The sequence below is a fragment of the Staurois parvus genome, unplaced genomic scaffold (assembly GCF_062004578.1).
Source record: "Staurois parvus isolate SC_StPar_1 unplaced genomic scaffold, SC_StPar_1.0 ptg000394l, whole genome shotgun sequence".
Taxonomy (NCBI): domain Eukaryota; kingdom Metazoa; phylum Chordata; class Amphibia; order Anura; family Ranidae; genus Staurois; species Staurois parvus.
In genome coordinates, this window is record NW_028318190.1 from 2,398,637 (window position 1) to 2,419,629 (window position 20,993).

The following is a 20,993-nucleotide window of genomic DNA, read 5'->3' on the forward strand; positions in this document are numbered from 1 at the left end:
TAGTAACACTATCAGCATTCATTTACCCATCTATTGAGGTCAAAACCACAAAAAGGTTTGTTTATGATGACATATACACTATATTGCCAAAAGCAGTGGGAGACCCCTCCAAATCATTGGATTCAGGTGTTCCAATCACCTCCATGACCACAGATGTAAAAAATCAAGCACCTAGGCATGCAGACTGCTTCTTCAAACATTTGTGAAAGAATGCGTTGCTCTCAGGAGCTCAGTGAATTCAAGTGTGGTACTGTGATAGGTTGCCACTTGTGCAATAAGTCCATCCGTGAAATTTCCTTGCTATTAAATAGTCCATGGTCAACTGTTAGTGGTTTTATAAAAAAGTGGAAGCAACTGCGGACAGCAGCCACAAAGTGGTAGGCCTTGTAAAATGACAGAGTGGGGTCAGCAAATGCTGACGCACACAGTGTGCAGAAGTCACCAACTGTCTGCAGAGTCAATAGCAAAAGACCTCCAAACTTCATGTGGCCTTCAGATTAGCACAACAACAGTGCATAAAGAGCTTCATGGAATGGGTTTCCATGGCTGAGCAGCTGCATCCAAGCCTTACATCACCAAGTGCAATGCAAAGGGTCGGATGCAGTGGCGTTAAGTATGCCGCCACTGGACTGGTTCACAGGAGAATGGTACTTGTCTCACTGCATTGTGCCAAGTGTAAAGTTTGGTGGAGGGGGAAATATGGTGTGGGGTTGTTTTTTAGAGCTTGGGCTTGGCCCCTTAGTTCCAGTGAAGGGAACTCTTAAGGCGTCAGTATACCAAACAGTTTGGGGATGGCCCCTTCCTGTTCCAACATGATTGTGCACCAGTGCACAAAGTAAAGTCCACATAGACATGGATGAGCGAGTATGAGGTGGAGGAACTTGACTGGCGTGCACAGAGTCCTTACCTGATAGAACACATTTGGGATGTATTAGAGTGGAAACTGCAAACGAGGCCTTCTCATCCAACATCAGTGCCTGACCTCACAAATGCGCTTCTGGAAGAATGGTCAAACCTTCCCATGGACACCCTCCTAAACCTTATGGACAGCCTTCCCAGAAGAGTTGAAGCTGTTATAGGTGCAAAGGGTGGGCCAACTCAATATTGAACCCTACGGACTAAGACTGAGATGCCATTAATGTTCATGTGTATGTAAATACTTTTGGCAGTATAGTGTATATGTTATTCCAAGTCCAAGAAATAAAGGTTTGTAGCAAAGAGCAGTTCCTTGTTGGTTATTCGGTTGTGGATATGGCTCTTCTCGACATGTTTAGCATAAAGCTTCTTCAGGAGTAGAGTAAAAATAGAAATTGTATGGTGTTCACAAATGAATGCTAGATGTCCATACGACAGCTCAGGACACTCCTTGGAACACAGATTTCTCAGAATTACTCTTGAATAAGCACAGGTTTTGGAATAACACTAGTCTGTATCAGTGTTTGATGTATTTGCATTTCAGGATATGCAGCCAGTGTGTTTTTGGTTTAAAAACACTAAAAAGGCTGTTTAGGGAGTCCACTAAATACACGTCAAATTATGTGTGATAATGTGGTCTCAATGGTCCTATTAAATTTCACTGTGCAAAGAAAAGGCCATGACATAGTCATTAAGGCCAAGGTTGCGACCATAAAACTGAAACCAAGTGGAATGTAAATAATTATCTGAATAAATTATTCTGAAAAATCACCCAAAAAGACATACCATTATTACCTAATTAATCTAATATCTACCTGCCACCAAATATGCCATTATTGCTACATATTTAGGCTGTTTAAGGATAGATGGCATTTGCCTTTAATTGGTTGTCATGTGTTTTATATAACTGATTTGATGTTTGGACAATTTTCTGTGTGTGAAGACAACTTTGTCTGTTTTTTAAAGCGGTATCTGGTGGAGGGTAGATGTTTGATTAATTATGTGATAATGATATGCCCTTTTTGGTGATTTTGTACAAATAAAGATTTTTCAGAATAATTTAATCAAATCATTATTTACATGCCACCTGGTTTCAGTTAATTTGGTCGCTGTCTTGGCCATGTTGGTTGTGTTGACTGTGTCATAGCCTTATCTTTGTATAACGTGTTTGTGGTTGCCACCGGTGGATGTTTGGGGAGGATTTTGGCTTCCTGGGCCCTGTGTTAACGTCTGGACATCTAGCATTCATTTGTGAACATCATACAATTTCCATTTTCACTCTACTCCTGAAGAAGTTTTATGCGAAACCAGTCAAAAAGGACCATATCTACAACTAACCGGCAAGGAACTGCACTGTGTTACAAACCTTTGTTGTTCGGCCTTGGAATAACATAGATATAGATTATATATCAATATAGACACATGGTTATTGGGGTATTGAACTAAATAATAGTAAATGAATGATGATAGTTATTGATTTTTTTCTTTGGCTGTTTGTAGTAATAAAATAAATTGATTTTATGAACTGTGGTCTGTGAAGTTTTGTTGAGAGGTTGCACCATAAAATTCCAGCATTATATTTGGTAATTTTTATTTTCTAATGATTCAGGGATGTGGTGCTCCAATGTTCGCATCACTCCATATCTATGTAGCATTTTCCCCTGGAGGAGCCGCTGGATATTAAGTTTCTGTGGAATTGGAGATGAAACGCCTGGCTCACCCAGCACTTACCGACACACCTTGGGCATTTTTTACAATTATTTTAAGAGCAGCAATGTAAGAAAAGACAATTGGCATACAAGCAACAAAACAATATATTTTCTATAAAGTGAATAATAACTAAGCACTAGCAATGCTTTTTTCTAGCAATCTGCAACTGTATAGCACCAAGAGGAAAAATGCTAATTCTAGCAGCTAAACAGTCCATTCCTTACTGGACAGTGGCAGATGAGATGAGGACTTTGGCTGGCAGAGGTGGGCCCTCTTAGAAATAACAGTTTCAGTGGAAAAGAAAGTCAGCTTGCTGACATTTGAGCTTTGACCAGTCCCGCACTCACTACTAGTATCTTTATGCATTCACATAGGGAAAGAGGAGGCTGTCTCACAATTTCTAGACCCATGAGTTTCAAATCAAAGCTCTGTACAGCGCTTGCAATCCAGGAAGTGTCCTTGGGTGACAGCCACTTGCAGCAGAGTCCTAATTACTGTCTCCAGCATTGGAATATTATTATTATACAGTATTTATAAAGCGCCAACAGTTCGCTCAGCGCTGTACATTACAATGGGAGACGATACATGAGACAGTACAATAACAATACAATGCGGTACACGAGGGGTACGAGGGCCCTGCTCCTTAGAGCTTACAATCTAGGAGGGAGAGGATAGTGGTACAGGAGGAAATGGCTGTGGGGGAGAGTGGTAGGAAGAGTGGAGGAGGACGGCAATTAGCAGGGGGTGGGGTAGGCTTCCCTGAAGAGGTAGGTTTTCAGGGTGCGCCTAAAGGAAAGGAGAGTAGGTAATAGTCTGATGGATTGGGGTAGGGAGTTCCTGAGGATGGGTGATGCCCTGGAGAAGTCCTGGAGGCGGGCATGGGAGGAGGAGACCAGGGAACTAGAGAGAAGGAGGTCTTGTGAGGAGCGGAGTGTGCGTGCTGGTTGGTACTTGGATATTAGGTCAGTGATGTAGTTCGGGGCAGTATGGTGGACAGCTTTGTACGTCAGTGTTAGGATTTTGAATTTGATCCGTTGGGCAATCGGAAGCCAGTGGAGGGATTGGCAGAGGGGGGTGGCGGAGATGGAGATTCTATGCATGAAGGTAAAAAAACCTGTGTGCAGCAGTGACCCCAGCCTCCTCAATACTTGCCTGAGCCTCATCACAATCCAGTGATGTGAGTGACAGCCTCGGCTGTTCCGGGTCTCTGCCTCCTCATTAGCTGAGACAGCAAGCAGGGGCCATTGACCTCCGCTGCTGTCAATCACAGCCAGTGAGGAGAGAGACGAGGTGTGTGAATGGACACACAGAGCAGCAGGTGCCCCCATAGCAAGCAGTGCAGGATGAGACAGAGCATTGTTGGATTTTAACCACATGCTTATGCTATAGCCGAATGACGGCTACAGCGCAGTTGTCCAGTTCTGGAAGGGTGTCGTATAACGTTCTCCCAGAACACGCCCCCAGCAGCACACACCCGGCAATCTCTGTGATTGCTGTGTCCTACGGCACAGCTGATCACATGATGACGTAAAAGACCAATCACAGCGGCCTTTTACCACGTGATCAGCTGTGTCCAATGACCCAGCAGGTCACCGAGTAAATACATTTACCGGTAATCGGCAGCACTTTGCTCACGCTGTCACAGCGTGAGGAAAGTACTGCCGATAACCGTCAGCTGTCGCCAAGCAGATTGGCACTGATGATCAGTGCCCAGCAGTTGTGCCCATCATTGCTGCATATCAGTGCCTTCTCATCGATGCCCACTAGTGCTGCCTATCCGTACCCCCTTTTCAGTGCCCATGAGAAAAATTACCTGTTTGCAAAATGTTATATTACAAACAAAGAAAACCCTTTTTTTCCCAAAATTTTTGCTCTTTTTTTGTTTATGGTGCAAAAAATAAAACATCCAGTGGCGATTAAATACCACCAAAAGAAATCTCTATTTGTGTGAGAAAATGATAAAAATTTCATATGGGTACAGTGTTGCATGACCGTGCAATTGTCCAAATTGTGACAGCGCTGAAAGCTGAAATTGGCCTGGGCAGGAAGGGGGTAAAAGTGCCCATTGGCAAGTAGTTAAACAGTATAGCCACTTATTTTTAATATTTTACATAGCTATACTTGCAAAAGGGGCCAACATAAAGTGATCTAGCAGGACTTAATTTTCTGACTAACATTCTACTTTAAAGTGGAACTAAACCCTTCCATCCTTTTCAGGCAAGGAAGCTGCCATCTAGGCCTCTGTTTCATCTCCAGTTGTCATGGTGCTGCACATGTGATCAGTTATGACACCAGCTGGTTTGACAGTTCGGTAGAGGGCACAAGCAAATGTAACAGTTAGCATTCATGACTTGCCTTGAATGTAACTGTTTTGTGAAGCTGTTAAATCAATGCTTTTATTTGTTTAATTCATGCTTGTTAACACAGCTATATTCTTTACAGGTTAGTGATGAGGAGGAAGAGGAAGATGAGAAGGACAAAGGAAAGCTTAAGCCAAATTCAGGCAATGGAGCAGATCTTCCAAATTACCGCTGGACACAAACCCTGTCAGAAGTGGATGTAAGTGATGAGCTTCAGAATTTAAATTTTACTAGCTGGTACACTCTCTGGAGAACACTAGAACATGGAAGCTAAAATGGTATATTTTACATATTTTATATTTTTAAAACATCACAAACAGGTGAAACTCGAAAAATTAGAATATCGTGCAAAAGTTCATTTATTTCAGTAATGCAACTGAAAAGGTGAAACTAATATGAGACTCATTACATGCAAAGCAAGATAGTTCAAGCCGTGATTTGTAATAACCGTGATGATTATGGCTTACAGCTCATGAAAACCCCAAGTCTACAATCTCAGAAAATTAGAATATTGTGAAAAGGTGCAATATTCTAGGCTCAAAGTGTCCCACTCTAATCAGCTAATTAAGCCATAACACCTGCAAAGGGTTCCTGAGCCTTTATATGGTCTCTCAGTCTGGTTCAGTAGGAATCACAATCATGGGACAGACTGCTGACCTGACAGTTGTGCAGAAAACCATCATTGACACCCTCCATAAGGAGGGAAAGCCTCAAAAGGTAATTGCAAAAGAAGTTGGATGTTCCCAAAGTGCTGTATCAAAGCAAATTAATAGAAAGTTATATGGAAGGGAAAAGTGTGGAAGAAAAAGGTGCACAAGCAGCAGGGATGACCGCAGCCTGGAGAGGATTGTCAGGAAAGGTCATTCAAAAGTGTTGGGGACTTTCACAAGGAGTGGACTGAGGCTGGAGTCAGTGCATCAAGAGCCACCACACACAGACGGATCCTGGACATGGGCTTCAAATGTCGTATTCCTCTTGACAAGCCGCTCCTGAACAACAAACAATGTCAAAAGCGTCTTACCTGGGCTAAAGAAAAACAGACCTGATCTGTTGCTCAGTGGTCCAAAGTCCTCTTTTCTGATGAGAGCAACTTTTGCATCTCATTTGGAAACCAAGGACCCAGAGTATGGAGGAAGAATGGAGAGGCACACACTGCAAGATGCTTGAAGCTCAGTGTGAAGTTTCCACAGTCTGTGTTGATTTGATGCTGGTGTTGGTCCACTGTGCTTCATTAAGTCGAGGGTCAACGCAGCTATCTACCAGGAGATTTTGGAGCACTTCATGCTTCCTTCCACAGACGAGCTTTATGGGGATGCTGACTTCATTTTCCAGCAGCACTGCCAAAAGCACCTAAACCTGATTCAATGACCGTGGGATTACTGTGCTTGATTGGCCAACAAACTTGCCTGACCTGAACCCCATAGAGAATCTATGAGGCATTGAGAAGAGAGAGATGAGCGACATGAGACCGAACAATGTAGAAGAGCTGAAGGCCGCTATTGAAGCATCCTGGTCTTCCATAACACCTCAGCAGTGCCACAGGCTGATAGCTTCCATGCCACGCCGCATTGAGGCAGTAATTGCTGCAAAAGGGGCCCAAACCAAGTACTGAGTACATGCATGCTTATACTTTTCAGAGGTCCGATATTGTTCTATGTACAATCCTTGTTTTATTGATTGCATGTAATATTCTAATTTTCTGAGATTGTGGATTTGGGGTTTTCATGAGCTGTAAACCATAATCATCACAATTATGACGGCTTGAACTATCTTGCTTTGCATGTAATGAGTCTATCTCATATATTAGTTTCACCTTATAAGTTGCATTACTGAAATAAATGAACTTTTGCACGATATTCAAATTTTTCGAGTTTCACCTGTATGTCTGTGTACTTCACTGTGTGTACTTGGTTGTTTTCGTTCAGAAGTACTGTAGCAGGCAATGCACCCATGGTGCATTACACCACAACGCACATGCTGTGTTTTGTGTAATGTACTGTAGTTAAAAATAAAAAAATTGGTCCATTATTTTTCATTGCCATGAATGTTAAGTGGCTGTAAATGATATACTGTACTTTTATATACCGTATTTTCCGGCGTATAAGACGACTTTTCAACCCCTGAAAATCTTCTGAAAAGTCGGGGGTCGTCTTATACGCCGGTGCGAGCCGGTGTCAGGGCGGCACTTTTTCGAGGCACGGAGCCGCCCCCCCTCCTCCTCCAACTGACACCAAGTACAGGGGTGGGCAGAGGGGCTGCTGTACCTTACCTGGCACCGGTCCCGCGACGATCCGGTCCAGGAAGCGCGGCTGCTCCTTCTTTCAGTTCGGCCGCTCGATGGTCATGCGGCCGCTCGGCTCCGCCTCCTCACCGGTGATTGGGCGCCAGCACTGGAAAGGCACACAGGCGACCAATCACCGGCGAGCGGCCGCACTGGAAGAAGGAGCAGCCGCTCCTCTCTCCCACTGACACTAACGATGGGGCACTATTCCTCCTCCACACTGACACCAACGATGAGGCACTGTTCCTCCTCCCCACTGACACCCAACGATGAGGCACTGTTCCTCCCCCACTGACACCAACGATGAGGCACTGTTCTCCCCACTGATACCAATGATGGGGCACTATTCCTCCTCCCCACTGACACCAATGATGGGGCACTATTCTCCCCACTGATACCAATGATGGGGCACTATTCCTCCTCCCCACTGACACCAATGATGGGGCACTATTCCTCCCACTGACACCAATGATGGGGTGCTATTCATCCCACTGACACCAATGATGGGGCGCAATTCCTGCCACTGATACCAATGATGGGGCGCTATTCCTCCCACTGACACCAATGATGGGGTGCTATTCCTCCCACTGACACCAATGATGGGGTGCTATTCCTCCCACTGATACCAATGATGGGACACTATTCCTCCCACTGACACCAATGATGGGGCACGATTCTTCCCACTGACACCAATGATGGGGCACTATTCCTCCCACTGACTAATGATGGGGCACTATTCCTCACACACTGACACTAATGATGGGGCACCATCATTGGTGTCAGTGGGAGGAATAGTGTCCCATCATTGGTATCAGTGGGAGGAATAGTGCCCCATCATTGGTGTCAGTGGATGAAATAGTGCCCCATCATTGGTGTCAGTGGGAGGAGTAGTGCCTCATCATTGGTGTCAGTGCGAGGAATAGCACCCCATCATTGGAATACCATACTGGAATAGCATACCATATTGAAATCAAATCTGATGTTTTTTCATTTTTATTTGGTGTGCGTTGGAAGAGGGGTAGTCTTATACGGCGAGTATAGCTCAAACCCTATATTTTAACAGGAAAAGTAGGGGGTCGTCTTATACGCCCAGTCGTCTTATACGCCGGAAAATACGGTATTTTCTGGATTTCAAACAATGTATATTTTAACACGTTTATAAAAGCACATAAACCTAACAATTTCAAAAGAAATATCAGAAACCGTTGAAGTAACACTAAATTATATCGTTGTTCTCCAAAAAGAATCCATGTACATCCACTATTTAAAGGACCTGTAATCTATTTTTCATTAAATTGTGCTTTTATTTTTCCACCATGAGCTCCCTAAGTTCTTTTTCCTCTGTCCTCTGTTAGTTAAGGTCATCTGCACTTCTCTGTGCACACTACAAAACCAGTCGTTTACCTATCTATCCATCCATTCAGTCGTATCCGACCCTTGGCGATTGCATGGACCGTCACTCATAAGCGACTTTTTCCATGAATTCTCTTAGCAATTATTTTACAGGGTAGGTTTCCAGGTCTTTCCCCAACAACTACCATGCAGGAAATCCCACGTGACCAGGGATGAAATTAGGACAATTTAGACAGGAGCCAATTAACCTACCAGCATGTCTTTGGAGTGTGGGAGGAAACCAGAGTACCCGGAGGAAACCCACGTGAGCACAGGGAGAACATGCAAACTCCATGCAGGAGGCGCCATGGTTGGGAATTGAACCCATGACCCAATTACTGCAAGGCAGAAGTGCTAACCACTAAGCCACTGTGCCGCCCCAGTCTTTTATAGCCCATCGAAAAGGATTTGGAGGCACTGAGAGCAAAGGTACTTTGAGTTAAAGTAGAACTATAGGCAAAACTTGTTTTTTTTTCTTTCATTTGGATAAAGTAAGGGAGGGTTATAACCCCTGTCAGTTTTTTTTTTTTTGCCTTCTGTATCCCATCAGGGAGATATACCTTCACTTCCTGTCCTATAGCCAAAACAGGAAGTGAGAGGTAATCCCTGCAATTTAAGGGAATTCCTTTTGGGACCCCAGGTCACCAGAACTAGTGTCCCCATAGGAAGATGTACCCTCTATTACTTTTCTGGGGACAACCCAAAATTTGGGGTTTTCCTTACTTTCATTTTCAATGATAATGGGGGCACAGACAGACTGTCTCTGAGTTCTAACACTGACTGAAGGAACATGGACAGGGCTTGGGAAGGTATCATCTTCCTACACTTCAAAAGACTGAAAACATCCATACTGTCCGGACAGACTGGGTCTAAGGAGATTGAGCTTTATTGCGGGTACCTGTATCTGGAGGGGACCTGAGATGTTTAAGCGCCACCATTGAGGGGATTTCTTATGGATACCATCCAGTGATGGATGAATTGTGTTTATTTATATTTACTTATGGTCTTTGAGTGTTTATTTATTTTTGAATATTTAAGCACCTGTCACTTTGATTAGGTTGATTATCCCCCACTTTTGGGGATTCACGGTTGTTTGCACTAGTCTTTGTTTTTTATGTATTGATCTCATTTAGGGATTTTGGGGGGGTTGTTGTTGGTGTCATTTTATTTTTCACCACACGGGGTCCAATTTCAGGACCATTTTGATATGTCACGTTTTTCGTGTCACGTGTATGTGTGTCACAAAGTAGATCCTGATTGGATCAGATCACTTTGGATTTGTTTATTTTTGTAGCTACAGTTCATTGAGGGAACCATGAATGCCAACATGTACTGTGGCATACTGAAGCAGAGCATGATCCCCTCCCTTCGGAGACTGGGCCGCAGGGCAGTATTCCCACATGATACAACCCCAAACACACCTCCAAGACGACCACTGCCTTGCTAAAGAAGCTGAGGGTAAAGGTGATGGACTGGCCAAGCATGTCTCCAGACCTAAACCCTATTGAGCATCTGTGGAGCATCCTCAAATGGAAGGTGGAGGAGCGCAAGGTCTCTAACATCCAGCAGCTCCGTGATGTCATCATGGAGGAGTGGAAGAGGACTCCAGTGACAATCTGTGAAGCGCTGGTGAACTGCATGCCCAAGAGTGTTAAGGAAGTGCTGGAAAATAATGGTGGCCACTCAAAATATTGGCACTTTTGGCCCAATTTGGACATGTTCACTTAGGGGTGTACTCACTTTTGTTGCCAGTGGTTTAGACATTAATGGCTGTGTGTTGTTATTTTAAGAGGACAGCAAATTTACACTGTTATACAAGGTGTACACTCACTACTTTACATTGTAGCAAAGTGTAATTTCTTCAGTGTTGTCACTTGAAAAGATATAATAAACTGTTTACAAAAATGTGAGGGGGGGTGTACTCACTTCTGTGAGATACTGTATACACCAGAATTTGGTGTCACTCTAAGACCTCGTTATGTACAATTTCATTTATTGCAATAATTGCACTGGAATGTCTTGTTCAAACAAAGAAAATTCATCTAACCAATTTAAAATTTCAACATTGTTAACCCCTTAGTTTCACATAAGTATTTAACCTACTTTTTATATCAAGGAGGTCTGTTTTATGGTTAGATTCTTTGATACCAGCATATTGACATCATCTGAAGGATTATTACTGGAGGGTATCTCTGGATTGAAAGAGTAGATAAAGGGGTAAGGGAATCTGGTTGTACCAGTTCTTTTCAAACTACATCATTTGCTGTTTAAATTGTTTGTCGGGGCAAAATTAAAACAAAAATGCATGCAGCACATCTCTGCACTACATGCACCTTTTTCCCTTATTTCATTCCTTTAACCCCTGCCATACCATCATTTTACACCTCTTTCTTTCCAGGCCATTACAGACAGCACTAAAAACTGGACAGGAAGGGGTGTAAAATGCTGGTTCTGAAGTGGTTATTAAATCGCTGGTTTTTATTTTTTTTAATTACATTTTTTTTTACTATATGAAGGAGAAGGACCAGAAATTTGTGGGAAAAAAAAATCAATGACTTTCTTTTAAAATAAAAATGCCAGTGCAGTACAAACACCCCCACTCAAGTTGATCTATATTCTTATACAGTTTTCTGGAAATGAAGAAACATGCCAGTATTTAAAGTAGTTGTAAAGGCTCAAGGTTTTTACCTGCTTGCATTCTATGCATGAATGTAAAAAACCTTCCGTGTGCAGCAGTGCCCCCAGCCCTCTCAATACTTACATGAGCCTCATCGAGATCCAGCGATGTGAACAACATCCTTGGCTGTCCCGGGTCTCTGCCTCCTTATTGGCTGAGACAGTAAGCGGGAGCCATTGGTTCCCGCTGCTGTCAATCACAGGCAGTAAGCCAATGAGAGAGGGGGCGGGGCCAAGCCATGGCTCCGTGTGTGAGTGGACACACAGAGCGGCGGGTGTCCCGATAGCAAGCTGCTTGCTTTAGGAGCACCCGACAGGAGCGAGGGGCCAAGAGCGCCTGTGGGGGACCCGAGAAGAGGAGAACCCAGGCTGATCTGTGCAAAACCACTGCACACAGTAGGTAAGTATAGTATGTTTGTTATTCCCCCCCACCCCCAAAAAAATTAACCTTTAGAATCGCTTTAAGGGGTTATAGACATAGTAAGTACAGAAGAATACCTTTGGATCCGCCAAAAGTGCACTCAGCTCCCAAGTCTTGTCCTGCCCAGTTTTGTTTTGATAAACTACTGAATTCATCTTCTCATTTCTACAACATGGGAATAAAAAGTTCTATAGTCTATGATAAGAACTGGAAGGACTCCTTAGGCTACTTTCACGCTGATCCGTAGCAAAAACGCATATGCATTTTTGTTGTTTTTACCTAGTTTGCGGTGCGTCTTTTACAGGACATGTCACTCAAAAAACACATTAAAAATGTACCCGTTTTTGCTAGGGATCAGTGCGAAAGTACACCAGAAATGTAGCAAGCAGGATTTTTAAAAAGAAATGCACTGGACCCACAACAGGTGTTCCATAGGAATACACGGTCACATGTTTTTCTTCCGCTAAAAAAAGAAAAATGGATCAGTATGAAGGCAGCCTGAAGATAACATAGGAATTGTGCACTGGAAAGAAAAATTAATTGTTGGAGTTTACATACACTTTTTTATGTTGAAAAGTTTGTCATTTATCCAGTATTTTTTTTTCTTATTCTAGAGGTATTGAGAGCATTTTCCATCTCTTAGCAGGGGCTATTCTCAGAACTATTAACATTTGAATATGGCTTTTTTCATACTGCTGTCTGAAAACGCTCAGTTTTCAGGCATACGGGTGTAATTTTTACTGATCCAAATGCAGCCCATTGTTTCCAATGTGTTTTGTACACACAGGCTTGTAAAAAAAATACAGAAATCTGAGTTGCCGGTCAGTATTCTTGGGTATATACTCGCAAATATGTGCAAAATTATTATTATACAGGATTTATATAGCGCCAACAGTTTGCTCAGTGCTTTACAATATAAAGGGAGACAATACAGCAACAATACAGTTCAATGCAAGAGGGTTAGGAGGGCCCTGCTCCTTTGAGCTTACAATCTAAGAGGTAGGGGCTAGTGGTACAAAAGGTAGTAACTGTAGGGGATAAACTGGTAGGAGGAGTAGAAGATTCCATTATTAGCTGAGGGCAGGATGTTCTTCCCTGAAGAGATAGGTTTTCAGAGATTGCCTAAAAGTGAGCAGAGTAGGCGATAGTCTGATAAATTGGGGTAGAGAGTTCACGAGGATGGGGGAAGCTCTGGAGAAGTCCTGGAGACGAGCATGGGAAGAGGAGACGAGGGAGCCAGAGAGTAGGAGGTTGTGCGAGGAGCGGAGAGTACAGTTTGGGTGATATTTGGAGACAAGATTGGAGATGTAATTTGGGGCAGAGTTATATATGGCTTTATATGTTATTGTTGTTTTGAATTTTATCCGTTGGGCAATGGGAAGCCAGTGAAGGGATTGGCAGAGAGGGGTGGCTGATACAGTATGGTTAGTAAGGTGGACGAGTCTGGCAGCAGCATTCATGATAGACTGAAGAGGGGATAGCCTGCGATGAGGTAGGCTAATGAGGAGGGAGTTACAATAGTCAAGACGAGAGATAACCAGGGAGTGAATACGTAAGTAAGGGGTCCAAGGACAGAACCTTGAGGGACCCCTACAGAGAGGGACCTCTCTCTCTCTCTATATATATATATATATATATATATATATATATATATATATATATATATATAGAGAGAGAGACCTCTGAGCCATGCCTTTTTTCAAATACCTTGGAATGTCTGCTTTTCATAATGTGGCCATTGTGTGGGTGTTCTTACAGTCCTGAGCCCTCCAAAAATGTGTTACGTAATTGGGAAATCAGATGTGTAATGTATGCCCCTTGGAAGCCTAAAAGTGCTCCTTGGATTTTGAGCATCTCTATCTGGCTGGGCTGCAAAAAAAGTTTCAGAGGTGATGTTCTCATTCACATTTGGAGTAGCAGAATATGTTTTGCAATTAAATTTCAAGTATGTCAGTGTTCTGTTCAAGAAACCTTTACTTTTTTCATTTTCCTGAAAAACTGTGACAAACATTTAGATAATCTAAAAACTCCCCATGCCTCTTGGGGTGTCTACTTTCCTAAAAGGAGTCATTTTAGTGGTGTTTCTACTGTTCTGGTACCATAGTTTGTAGACTTGTATAATACAGACGAAAAAATATTAAGATTTGGGCTTTTACCAAAAAGTAGCAGAATACATTTGGCCAAATGTATGAAGAAAGATTATATATGTTTTATAACAGTATTTAAGGAAAAGCTTTAATTTTTCTAAATATTTAGTCTTTTTTTATTTTTAAATAGAAAAAAAAAACAGTAGTTTTAAATGCCACAGAAACGTCCTATCTGTCTCAATATGGTGCTCCATTAGATATGTCAGTAGGAGGAATTTGCCAGTTAATTGTGTCAGTGGGAGGAAGTATGCCCAGTTGTTAGTGTGAGAAATGTTAATCGTGCCACATAATTGGAAGAAAATGTACCCCATTGACACCAATGAGAATAATCGTGCCCCAAGTGCCAGTTAAGTGCAAGCAAAGAGCTGCAGTTTGAGGACCACTGATTTAATCTTTAATTCTATTTTTTGCTGTTCTGGTATAGCTGTGATGGGAACATTGACTTTCGTAAATGTTTTGCATTTGTAAATACAGACATAGACATTAGGTACCCTTTTACATAAAAATGAACCCACAATTTCCTCTGTATTAACTTGAAACTGACAAAAGTTAATGACATCAGACTTTGCCTTAGATTTTAGATTCAACAGAATATTTTAAGTATTAAAACAAATAAAAATGGCAAGGACAAAAATAATGAATCCATTAACCAAATATTCTGTTGCAGTACCCTTGGATGCAATCACAGCAAACCAACAATTTCTGTTAATGAGACCTCTGTGCCTTTTAACTAATAGTTTGGCAAACCGCTCAAAAAGATTTGAAGGGTGCTGTCTGCATGTTTCAGCTCTTTCAATAGCTGTTTGATAGGATTCAGATCAAAGCTCATACAATGCCACTTCAGAATTGTCAATTGTTTTGTTCTTAGCCATTTTTCAGTGCTTTTAGCTACAGTATGTGGGTCATTATGCTTTTGGAGGGCCCATGACATTTGACTGAGACAGAGGTTTCTAACACTGGATAGTGCATTTTTGCTCCAGAATTCCTTGATTGTTTTGAGATTTTATTTTCTGCAGAGATTCAAGGTACCCCTTTGCCAGATGCAGGAAGGCAGCCCAAACAGATAACCGAACCTTTTCCATGTTTCACAGTAGGTACTTTCACATGCCCTCTGAAGCTAATGCTGATGAGAAAAAAAAATTTAGCTTTTTAGCTAGTCACATCTGTCGAAAGTACATTCTCCCTGAAACATTGTGTCTTCTTGATATGCATTTTGGCATATTCCAGTCTGCCTTTTCATAGCATCTTCCCGGGTTTGAGCCCACTGTCACTCAAGTGATGGATGGTGCAATCAGACAGGTGTACCTTTATCTTCAAGTTTAGCTTGTATCTCTTTGGCAGTTTTTGTGGGTCCTTTTGTCTACTGTTGAAAATAGCCTTCTATTTAATCAGGGGTCAATTTTCCTCTTGTGGCCTCATTCGGGCTACTTCCACGGACCATAAAATATTTCTAGTTATGGTCACAGGAAAAAAAAGTCAGCAGTTTATGCACACACACCTAAAGCACACTGCTAAGGAGAAATAAATCAACTTTATAAAGTATAGCAGGTGTATAGTGGGTGTGATAAAACAATTTTAGTTGTATCCCTAGAGCAGGGGTGTCCAAACTTTTTTCAAAGAGGGCCAGATTGGATGAAGTGAACATGGTGGAGGGCCGAACATTTTTCCGAACATTCTTTGAACCATTACAATTAAATGCAAATAAATTATTTTATGCCAAATTAATTGCAAACGACATACTTTTCATTTCATAACATTAAGATCAACTGACAGCTGAGTTTTCACAATGTATTGAAAATAAATTTTAAAAAAACTTACCTGCACTGATGTGAAGGGTGAAAAAGGTAGCTGGAGCTGAAGTCTCTGCTCGGCAGCCGGGAGGGGAAGAGAAACACACTTCACGCTGGAAGCCCGGCCCTGACATCACCACCCTCTGTCGCTCCCAGTGCGGCGCAGTCACGCATGCGCACTGCTCTCAAGCAGAAGACTGTCTGCCACAGAAGGGTGGGCCGTGCGACAGCCGCATTTACACAGACCAGGGAGAACGCGCCGCAGTCAGGCGTGCGCACTGCCCTCTGCTCTCAAGCAGAAGACTGTCTGCCATAGAAGGGAGGGCCGTGGGAGGGCCACATTACACAGAGCAGGGAGGGCTGTTGGAGGGCCGTATTAAACTGACCCCCGGGCCGTAAATGGCCCGTGGGCCGGACTTTGGACATGCCTGCCCTAGAGGAAATCACTGAGCCTTTGTGTGTCTTTAAACACTGACTAGTCTTGGTCGGTCATTTGGAGTAATGGTCAAGACCACTTAGGTTGAGCCTGTCAATACCTGATCCTAAACGTAGTAGTGAGGGTTGAATAGTAAGTAAAGACTAATTTGGTGGTATCTGGCCTTCTTCTAAGTTGTTCAGAGGGAATGATATGTAGGGTTATTATAGGTTTCAAAATAGTATTTCAAGTGCGTGTCAAAGTTGGTAATACTGGAATAGTAATTTAGACGGTAACGCTAAGTCCTCCTATAGTTGAGCAAATTACTTGATTTCTTGTGAGGAACATAAATGAGAAAGTAATTTTATATCATGTGAGAACCATTTTTGCATGAATAGACAGCAGTTCCGACAGAGAGGGATTTGACCACAAAGTGTTATAGAGTGAGCATGACCATTGTTCCCAAAATAAATGTTTTAATATGTAGAGGAATACTGAGAAGGAAGTGCTTAACGTAGTTGTTTCTGGAAAGGGGAAACTTTACCTCTATATACTATGTAGTGCAAAGATTCATAAGAGGTTGCTATGGCAGTCTCGTTTGCAGTGCAGGCATTGCCCAGAGTTAGATTGAGCCAATCTTGGATGTGAATTAGTTGCTCTCCTAGGTAGTAGGCATGGAAGTCTGAGAAGGCTAAGCCTGACATGTGCATGGGTAATTTGAAGTATATCCAGAACAGTCCTTGGGGTTTGTTTCTGCCAAAAAAACTAGAGCAGATGACACTGAATTTCATAAAAATGTGAACAGCGGGTGTTAATTAGGAAATACAGTAGTTTAGGTAAGATTATCATTTTTATTATATTAATCCTGCACCATGACATCCAAAGGGAGATCCATCCATTGGTTTGTTTTCTGTTGTAGTAAAGAAATCAAGGGCCGGACATTTGAGATGTAGGGTTGTAAGGGTGATTGCACCATCGTTCTAAGGTTTCTAAAGAAGTTTAAGATTTGCAATTTTGAGTTTCGATGAACTATTTGGGTTGCAGCTTAGTCTATTAGAAAGTGATTAGACTTCTCTTGTATACCACGAAAACCAGAAGAGGTCCCAAATTCTTCCACTATTTCCAGTAGAAAATTGAGGGAGCGGTCAGGGTCAAGCAAATATACTAGGGTTTCATCTGCATATAGTGATATACATTGTTCAGGGGGAACCAGTGGTTAAGCCCACCACACTAGCTGTGGCGCATATTTAGATCACTAGTGATTCAATAGTTAGGTCTTACAACAAAGGGGACATTGATAGCCCAGTTACAAATGGAGAAACAGAAAAAGGGCTCACCGACCTAGTGCATTATCGTTTAAAGTATTTATTGAAGAAACAAAGTAAGTATAATACTTACAATAGACATAAAAACACTGGCATGTCAAACTGAACAAGATGTATGATCCAAACAACATCTGAGTCCATACAATGGAACCCTGGATGACCAACTGGCTAACGCGTTTCGAGGACACAACCTCTTCCTCAGAGCCAGAAACTTTGTTTCTTCAATAAATACTTTAAACAATAATGCACTAGGTCGGTGCGCCCTTTTTCTGTTTCTCCATTTGCATCTAGTGTATTTGGACCACCCTGGTCTGTTGAGGGCAGCAAGCAGTGCATATTCCAGAACATTCCTATTGGGTCTACTGAGTCCTTTCATAGCGCAGGAGAAAAGTGTTTGTTGTATTGATAGCCCAGTCTCATGGTAGATAGTGAAAGGGGTCAAAGTTATTTACACACGCCTTGGTTACTGGGTCTGTATAAAGAGTTTCTAAAGACACTAGTGCATGTGTATTAGAACATTATTTTGATGTCCACGTTAATAAGGAGATAGGGCGATAGGCCTCACATCTAGGGCCATTTTTGAGGTTTTAAATGGGGACAATGAGTCTCTCTCTCATAGGGAGTGGTAGAACCGCAGCTGCTAATGCTGAAGCCTGTCAAGTAAATAAGGACTAATCATTTCTTTAAACATACTACTTGGCCAGGAAGCCATCTAGGCTTGGGGTTTCTGAAAGGGTAATTTGGAGATGACAAGTTCCTTCTCAGGTGTAGTGATGAAATTAAAAGAGAGAATTCCATATGGATGGTCTTAATTTGAGACGTCAGTTTTACAGTCTTTTATAGCGTGCATGATTTGCAGCAGGGTAAATTCAGTTGCGTCTGTAGGGTCACTCACCTCGGCAGAGCACAAGCTGGGTGGTGGAATTAGAGCAAGGTGGAGAGGAGGGCGATGCAGGAGTAATCACACCATGCCAAACCTGACTGAGGGGAGATTTCCTCTGAGGGCTTCCATGGATTGGACTTGTTTTTCCAGCACATCCTACAGATGCTTGATTGGACTGAGATCTAGAGAATTTGGAGGCCAAGTCAACACCTCCAACTCTAATGTTTTGTTTTTCAAACCATTCTTGAACCATTTTTGCAATGCGGCAGGGAGCATTATCCTGCCATCAGGGACTACCATTTCCACAAAGGGGTGTACTTGATCAGCAGTAATGTTTAGGTAGGTGGTACGTGTCAAGTAAAATCCAAATGAATAGCGGGACTCAGCAGGACATTGCCGAAAACATCCCACTGCCTCTGCTGGCTTGTTTTCTTCCCATGCAGCATTCTGGTGCCATCTCTACCCCAGGCAAGCAACACACATGCACCTGGTCATCCACATGGTGTAAAAGAAAACATGAATAATCAGACAAAATCGCCTTCTATCAATGCACTGTGGTCCAGTTGTTCTGATGCTCACATGTCCATTGCGGGTGCCTTTGCCTGTGGACATGGGTAAGCATGGGCACCAAGACTTTGCAGCCCCATATACAACAAACTGCTTTCAACACATCAACTTCAGGGACAACATGTTTACTTGCTGCCTAATATATCCCAGATGCCATTGTAATAATTAGTGTTCTTCACCTAACCTGTCAGTGGTCAAAAAATTATGGCTGATCAGTGCATATATAATTTAAGGTTAGCTTCCATATTTGTTAGTCATTTGAGACATCTGTAGGCTGGGAAATAAGTAAACTGAGAGCATAAAATAATTTATTTTTTTGTCTTTATAGCTAGTTATTCCTTTTCCTGTGTCCTTCCGTCTGAAGAGTAAGGATGTTGTAGTGGACATTCGGCGAAGAAAGCTCAGCATTGGGCTGAAGGGCCAGAATCCTGTGTTGGATGGAGAGCTTTTTAATGAGATCAAGGTAGAAGAGTGCTCATGGCTAATAGAAGATGGCAAAGTGGTTACAGTTCATTTGGAAAAGGTGAGAAGAAAAGGTGGAATTCAAATTACTTTATACATTTTATTAATAGAGTTGTGTATTCTGCAGATAATTTACAGGTGAAAATTAGAATATCGTGCAAAGTTCATTTATTTCATTAATGCAACTTAAAAGGAGAAACTAATATATGAGAGAGACTCATTACATGCAAAGCAAGCTAGTTCAAGCCATGATTTGTCATAATTGTGATACTTGTGAGCTTACAGCTCATGAAAACCCCAAATCCACAATCTCAGAAAATTAAAATATTACATGCAATCAATAAAACAAGGATTGTACATAGAACAATATTGGACCTCTGAAAAGTATACACATGCATATGTACTCAGTACTTGGTTTGGACCCCTTTTGCAGCAATTACTGCCTCAATGTGGTGTGGCATGGAAGCTATTAGCCTGTGGTACTGATGAGGTGTTATGGAAGACCAGGATGCTTCAATAGCGGCCTTCAGCTCTTCTGCATTGTTCGGTCTCATGTCTCTCATCTTTCTCTTGGCAATGCCCCATAGATTCTCTATGGGGTTCAGGTCAGGCGAGTTTGCTGGCCAATCAAGCACAGTAATCCCATGGTCATTGAACCAGGTTTTGGTGCTTTTGGTAGTGTGGGCAGGTGCCAAGTCCTGCTGGAAAATGAAGTCAGCATCCCCATAAAGCTCATCTGCGGAAGGAAGTATGAAGTGCTCCAAAATCTCCTGGTAGACGGCTGCGTTGACCCTGGACTTAATGAAGCACAGTGGACCAACACCAGCAGATGACATGGCTCCCCAAATCAACACAGACTGTGGAAACTTCACACTGGACTTCAAGCATCTTGCAGTGTGTGCCTCTCCATTCTTCCTCCATACTCTGGGTCCTTGGTTTCCAAATGAGATGCAAAAGTTGCTCTCATCAGAAAAGAGGACTTTGGACCACTGAGCAACAGATCAGGTCTGTTTTTCTTTAGCCCAGGTAAGACGCTTCTGACGTTGTTTGTTGTTCAGGAGCGGCTTGACAAGAGGAATACGACATTTGAAGCCCATGTCCAGGATCTGTCTGTGTGTGGTGGCTCTTGATGCACTGACTCCAGCCTCAGTCCACTCCTTGTGAAAGTCCCCAACATTTTTGAATGGCTTTTTCCTGACAATCCTCTCCAGGGTGCGGTCATCCCTGCTGCTTTTGCACCTTTTTCTTCCACACTTTTCCCTTCCACATAACTTTCTCTTAATGTGCTTTGATACAGCACTTTGGGAACATCCAACTTCTTTTGCAATTACCTTTTGAGGCTTTCCCTCCTTATGGAGGGTGTCAATGGTGGTTTTCTGCAAAACTGTCAGGTCAGCAGTCTTTCTCATGATTGTGATTCCTATTGAACCAGACTGAGAGACCATTTAAAGGCTCAGGAACCCTTTGCAGGTGTTATGGCTTCGATAAATAAGTGGGGTGTAGCGCTCAAAACAAATAAAAACAATATGTCCACATATATAAATGCATGTGAATGCGTAAACGGATATAGAGTCTGTATCAAGAAGAAATATAGCAGATGAACTTGTGACTCCAACCAAAACTGAAAAATGCGCACTAACTGGAAGCGC

At 42.4% G+C, this 20,993-nt stretch overlaps 1 protein-coding gene across 1 annotated transcript in view; it reads left to right on the plus strand.

Annotated features, from left to right (window-relative positions):
- Window positions 1-20,993, plus strand: part of NUDC (nuclear distribution C, dynein complex regulator) — a 52,486-nt gene that overhangs the window by 17,310 nt on the left and 14,183 nt on the right. Inside the window, exons 5-6 of the mRNA XM_089686238.1 lie at window positions 5,068-5,184; window positions 19,211-19,405. Coding sequence (XP_089542364.1) covers window positions 5,068-5,184; window positions 19,211-19,405 — 312 coding nt within the window. The remainder of the gene's footprint in view (window positions 1-5,067; window positions 5,185-19,210; window positions 19,406-20,993) is intronic.